The 6,653-nt window shown below is 31.9% G+C and overlaps 1 protein-coding gene across 1 annotated transcript; it reads left to right on the plus strand.

The window, feature by feature from the left end:
- Positions 1–995: 995 nt before the first annotated feature.
- Positions 996–1,707, plus strand: LOC110661317 (ethylene-responsive transcription factor ERF096). The gene has a single exon (XM_021819905.2). The coding sequence runs from the start codon at positions 1,003–1,005 to the stop codon at positions 1,408–1,410; it is 408 nt and encodes a 135-aa protein (XP_021675597.1). The 5' UTR covers positions 996–1,002; the 3' UTR covers positions 1,411–1,707.
- The last annotated feature ends 4,946 nt before the right edge of the window (positions 1,708–6,653 follow it).

Below are 6,653 nucleotides of genomic sequence, written 5' to 3' on the forward strand. Positions count from 1 at the left end.
ATATGTTGTGGTCCTCTACCTTTATTGTTTTTTTATTTCTTTCTCTCTTACATGCTGATTCCCATCCAAGGTGGTCGGTAGTACTTGTTCAGACACAAAATTCAAAAATCAACAACACTTGTCCTTCTTTTGCCATATATATTTGTTAATTCGAAGATTTTATTTACCCTTAATATTTAAATTTGAGAAAATTTTCAATATCTCACATAATAAAAATTTAATCATTTTTTCTTTTCAACATGCAACCTGGAAGGAGACTTTTCAGATTAATTACTTGAATCACCTGATGTGAAGATCAAATAAAAATATAATAATACCGTGACAGTAGGATCAGCAAGGGCCAATAATCTTTCTTTCTTTTTATTTTTTTCTCAATTAAATTATTATTTACTAATAGAAAGATTTGAATTCAAATAGTAATTAAAATTGGAAAAATATCAATTTGTGATAGCACGTCAAATTGCAGCAGCCATGGTGTAAAAGAACAAGTTGAAAACAATAACTACCCCCGGCTCTGAAAAATTTTGTGGAGTGGAAACAAGAACTATCCCTGAGGTGAAATTTAATTAAGTTGAATTGATTTGTGGACAGAATGAATTAAAAGGGTTAAGCAAAATAAGAAGCAGAAGATGGATGAGATAAGCTGCATGACTTCAACAATTGACACAACACATTTGTGACCATAAAAGCTTTACTCTTTTTTATTCACAATAAATATATATATATATAAAAAAAAAAACATTAAAAAGTGACAGAATATGAGAAAGGGATATCTAGCCTGAAAGCCATCACCTTGACCATCCAGGTGCATTGGACTTAAACCATTGTCTTTAGTCTTCATAGAAACTTCTACTACGAACGTTTAAATGATTCTAACCCAATAGATTCTCCACGTGTCCAAATATTGTTTGACCTTCAAATCTGGCAAAATTGGCTTTTTTCTGTCCTGTATATAAATATCTCATTTACAAGCACAGCTTTAGCCATGCAAAAGACGCACACATGGACGAGGACAAGACCAAAGCGAAGGAAGAAGGAGCTAAAGGAGCAGAAGTCAAGTACAGAGGCGTTCGAAGGCGGCCTTGGGGGAAATTCGCCGCGGAGATACGCGACTCCACTCGCCAGGGAGCACGGATATGGTTGGGGACTTTTAACACGGCGGAGGAAGCTGCAAGAGCTTACGATCGAGCAGCTTATGCAATGAGAGGGCACTTAGCCATTCTTAATTTTCCTAATGAGTACCCACTTACAAGTGGTGCTGGTTCTAGTTCCACAACTTCTGTTGCTCCTTCTTCTTCTGCCTCTTTACCGTCAATGCAAAACGAAGTTATCGAGTTGGAGTACCTGGATGATAGGCTGCTGGAAGAGATGCTTGAGCAAGAAGAGCAAAAGAGCAAGAGCAAGAAGTAGAAGTGACATCTTTTTTTTTTTTTAAATATATATATACGGTAATTTACATAAGTGTTTTCTCAAATCTCAACTTCATCTCTCTTCTGTTGTTGATCATTTTGCTATAGCAACCCACGAAAAGGGTTTTTGCCTATTCATGCATAACACATTGCGAACATGAGATTGGAAGATGAAAGCAAATAAACTTCATACTTCCAATCCAAGTTGGACAGTGATTAAGGACACACATGTTACATGTATTACCTATGTATGTGCGTGAATTGGTGGAAATTTAGAAGAAAATCGAATATTTGTGTATCACCCTCATGATTCGTTAAACTTGCTACTAAATGTGAGAAGCTTAATTATGCTTCTGGTGGATGCATTATTCTCGTTTGCTTCATTTTTCTTTTAATGTATAATATGAGTGCATATTTTCAACAATAAAAACTAAGTATTAATTCTAAATTAATTAAAATCAACAATATAAATCATGTTTCATTATTCAGCTCTATTTAAAATTAATTTCGCAACAATATTAAAACATTATAAATCTTTTAATACTAATTCACTCTGTCATTTTAAATCTCTGCATTTCTTCTTACTACTTTCACTACTAACTTATTACACTTTTATATTTAAGCATTTGATACTCTATGCTAGATATAACCAAATTATCTTGATCAACATTCTTTCATTTTATCCCAATATTTACTACATGCACCCTTTGGTAGGCGTGATCACATCAATATTATTTATTATCGTAATATCAAATGTCCATTTTAATATCTGCATTTTTACCACATTCATTTTGTGGGTATGGTATACTTTAAGTGCCCAACATGTTCTTCTACACAAAACAGTTGGCTTGATCACGGTTCCATAAAACTTATAGTTCACTTTGTAAGAGATCCTACCTACTATCTCATAGTACACTTGTCGTGGACCTCCATTTCATCCTTTATATTTTGATCATATGAGTTACATCCTCATTTATTACTCCATTCTTTTGGATAATTATTGTAGACCCTTATTTTGTGATGAGTATGTGCATTGAGGCCGTGGAAAATCTGATGATGAAAAATTATATGACCGTAAGATATAATTGAAGGCATAAAATTGAATTATTAATTTCGTGGTATGATCTTGAAAAAAAAATAATAATAATATGCTTTTTGGGAAATTAATTTAAATTAAATAAAATTTTGTTTTGTTTAAATTTAATATGGGTAGTTCTTAAATTGACCTAATTGAGTTTAATTGGGCGTCATGGGCCTAAGAAAGCCTAGTTATGAATTTTAAATAGGACCTATTTAATTTATTTTTTGAAAATTAAAATAAAAAATATATTTCCCCCATTGGCCCCACTCTCTTTCTCACTCCCTATTGGTGCCACCCCCTTTCCCTCTCTTCCTATTGGTTGGAACACCTCACCCATATCCCAGTCTCACCCAAATTCCTCAATCCCAGTTGTTTAAGTTTTCTGAACCTTATCACATTAGGACTTCAAACCCTACCACACCTCTTCCTCACTTTCTATTGGTGCCTTCCCCTTTCCCTCTCTTCCTATTGGTCGAAACACCCCATCCATATCTCAGTCTCACTCAAATTCTGCAATCCTAGTTGTTTAAGTTATCTGAACTTTATCACCCTAGGACTCCAAACCCTATCACATCTCTCTCCCAAAACCCTATAAATATCCCACTGATAAAGAAAAAAAAAGAGGGGGAAAAAGAAAAAAAAAGAAAAAAGGTGGAGGAGAAGAAAAAAAAAGAAAAAAAAAATTAAATAGAGGAATAGACAAAATTCTTTTAGTTCTTCTTTCTTTCTAGCGACATTTCTTAAAGGTTAGTTCATTTATTTTCTTTTCAAGATCTATGCCATGTAATGTTTAATTCTATGTTCCTTGTTTTCAATTTATTTTATATGTTCATATAGATCATGTAATCATATTTAATTTGAGGGGATACACAACTCTGCACATGTTCAGTTTTCTGTCTCTCGTATTTTTATTATTTGTCATTATTTTCTGAATTGGTAAAAAATTTGTAAAAATTATATTCATATTTTACACAAAATTCTATTAATTTTAGGCTCAAGAATCACTAAAAAAGCTTTAATATTTTGTAAGTTATGGCTGTTTGAAATTAGGGTTCCTATAAAATCCAATTTGCAGGATACCTGAATTATGGAGCCCATATCTCTCTTGTTTCTTAATATTTTTGGGTAAATCTGATGCCTAAAATTAAGTTTGGAATCTTGTGAATCTTTTCCAATTAGTTTCGCATTCATATCTATTATGGTTGGTGAGTTATGAATTTTACAAAAAAGTAGTGTGATTCTGTTACTAGAAAAAGTTACAATATGTGTAGACCATTCAGCTAGAGTTTTGTTTGGTTTATAAATTTTATGATGTTGTATGATGTTTTGGCTATCTTATGTAATTTTTTCATGATTTTTAGGCTTGTCTAACTATTTTTCAAAAATCAAATTTCTTGCTACTGTCAATCTGCCAAAATTTGAAAATTGTATGTTTATGCATATTCTTGTATTTTCTTAGGTTCCAATTGATATTTGATCTATTTTTCTGTGCTTTTTTAATTCAATAAGCATTATAAAGTGTTTGGAATACATTAGAAGATGTGGACCCTTAGGTAGTTGTAACTAATTAGGAATCTTAACCCTTTAGGAGACTAGAATTAGAATCCAATGTAAATTGTTATTAATATTTTCTTATTTTCTTTATTTCTTTTATTTTCTTTAGTTTCTTTATTTTTTATTACAAATAAAATTGGTAAGTAGCCCTAAGGTAAGTACCAAAGAGGGCATTTGCGTGGAGCTTACATGGAGCTAAACGAGAGTAAGCCATGGATATCATTGCCATACTAGAAGACAATACCCTTTTTTAAGGGTAGCTTGCCCCAATGGCAACTGCATTTACCAATAGATAAGTAGCCCTAAACTCTTCGAATAACCATTAGTATGAAATTATAGTAATAATAGAATTTTTACTTGGTAAATTAAAATTAACTTTGTTTTTAATTTAACTGACTTTTGCATTTAATTAATTTAAATAAATATTTTGTAAATTAAAATTAATTTTGTTTGTAAATTAAACTAACATTGGCATGTAAAATGTAACACCCCTAATTTTTAAATTTATTATTTTGTGGGTAAATATTAATATTTTATGTTATTTAAATTTTAGAAAATTATTTAAAACTTTTTGGATTTTAGAAATCTGGTTCGATTTTTCTAAAATATAAAACTTTGATGATTTTTAAAAATTAATTTAAAGACCACGTGGCAAAACTAAAAATATATTTAGACTCTACGAATTTTTTTGAGTTTTCTAGAATTTTTTTCGGAATTTTTGGGCCTCGTTTTCGTTCCCAAGGCAGAGTAAAAATTTAAAATTTTGTATCTTGAATCGGACAGGCAGAATAGAACCAGGCCGGATCAGACCGACCGAATCGGACCGGCCTTTCCTTTTCTTTTTCTTCTTCTCCCTTCCACCGCTCGCCCGACCTCTCCTACTCTCGATTTTGTGTCCGCAAGTGCACGGATCACAGTAGTATAGTTTTAAAAAAATGATATCGATCCCACAGGGAATTGTGCTTAAATTGGAAATAAAAGTATAAGCTAATTAGAATGACAAAATTTAAAGGTATAAAAAATGAAATCTAAAAATTAAAATTGGTATTTGAGGAATTTAAGCTAAATCCAACAATTAAATAAAATTAATTAAACTAGATTACCAAGATTTAAATTGAAACTTGCTATTTATGAAATTTGGAGGAATTAAATCTAAATTCAATAAAAATTAAAGTGATTCTAGAGATTGGATTTTCAATATTGTTTACATGTGGTTTATCCCTAATTTAGCCAAATATATGAGAATTGCAATTTTGAGGGAAATCAATTCTTAAATCTTTGAAACCTTTTTCAAGCATTTCAAAGTTGATATTCATTAAATCAAACCCTGTTTTCATGGTATTTCAAACCTAACAAAAACCCAATTAAAGCTCTAATTGATTTTGGAAAGTCCCCTTAATCCTCTTAGCTCATTTCTAACACCAAGAAAACTAAGTTTATTGCAAGATTATCTATCCCAAATATTCACTTTTCAGTCCATCTATTAAGGATTAAAGCTTAACTTAATGAGGGCCCATTCATCAAGCAAGGCAACAAGCTCACAAGAAATAAATCAAAATGTAACAAACCTCATTTAAATAGCTAAATCAGTTCAAAACCACAATACAAAACAATATTTACAAACCCATCTCTAGAATCTCTAATAACTACTCACAAATCATAGTTTAAAGACAAACCCAAGTGTATAAATGAAGAAATAATGGAAATCTAAGTTAAGGAATAGAAAAACCCAGAAAAATGCAGAAGAATCTGTTGCAGAAAAGTGCAGAACGAGCTCCCTGCAGCTGCTGCAGAAATGCTTTACGTGCTCCCCTTCTTTCTCTCCTTTCTTTCTTGCCAAAATTGCCTCCCTTCCTCCTTATGGAAAGAAAATGATAAAGGAGGCTTTATATGGGTTAGGGGTCTGCCCTAGAATGGGTAAAAAGGTGGAAGATTCCAGAGAAAGTGAGGTATAAAATCAGAGTAACGGAAATGCCACGTCAGCCATTTCCAGTAAAAACGACATAAGCTGAATCAGTTGTATCGCGGGTTGTGTCGCAGGTTGTGTAACAATCTGCCTGAATATCTGACGATCGACACAACCTGCGACATAAGCTAAACCGGTTGTGTCGCGGGTTGTGTAACTCTCGGCCATTTTTTACTCAACTTCAAAAATTTTTGCAATTCAACTTCAATCTCCTCCAAATGGATACTCTGATCAAAATACATCAAATTTCTCCAAACTTAACCTACAAAACAAATAAATTCCAAAAATTAAACTAAGAAGTGTGAAAATTGTAAAATTGACTAAATATATACTAATATCTATAATAATAGCTATGAATAAGGGTAAATTATGTGCAAAAATTACTCCTAAATGATGATCTAAAATGCATGCATCAAATTCCCCCATACTCAAACTCTTGCTTGTCTTCAAGCAAAATTTCATTAAAACTCATTTGGAAGGGAATAGAATTAGTCTTTGAAAACTCAAAAATCACTAATCCAAACCACCAACTTACCTCTAGCCACTAACATTCCAAATTCCCACCAGCAAAGCACAAAGAATGAAGCAATCACTATCAACAATTACAAAATAGCTAAGAATTAACCAATCAACCCAAGCAACA

This window comes from Hevea brasiliensis, chromosome 4 (genome assembly GCF_030052815.1).
Source record: "Hevea brasiliensis isolate MT/VB/25A 57/8 chromosome 4, ASM3005281v1, whole genome shotgun sequence".
NCBI classification, from domain to species: domain Eukaryota; kingdom Viridiplantae; phylum Streptophyta; class Magnoliopsida; order Malpighiales; family Euphorbiaceae; genus Hevea; species Hevea brasiliensis.

Excerpts from the sequence above, each read along its gene's own strand:
- LOC110661317 (XM_021819905.2), top strand. The coding sequence starts at position 1,003 with ATGGACGAGGACAAGACCAAAGCGAAGGAAGAAGGAGCTAAAGGAGCA.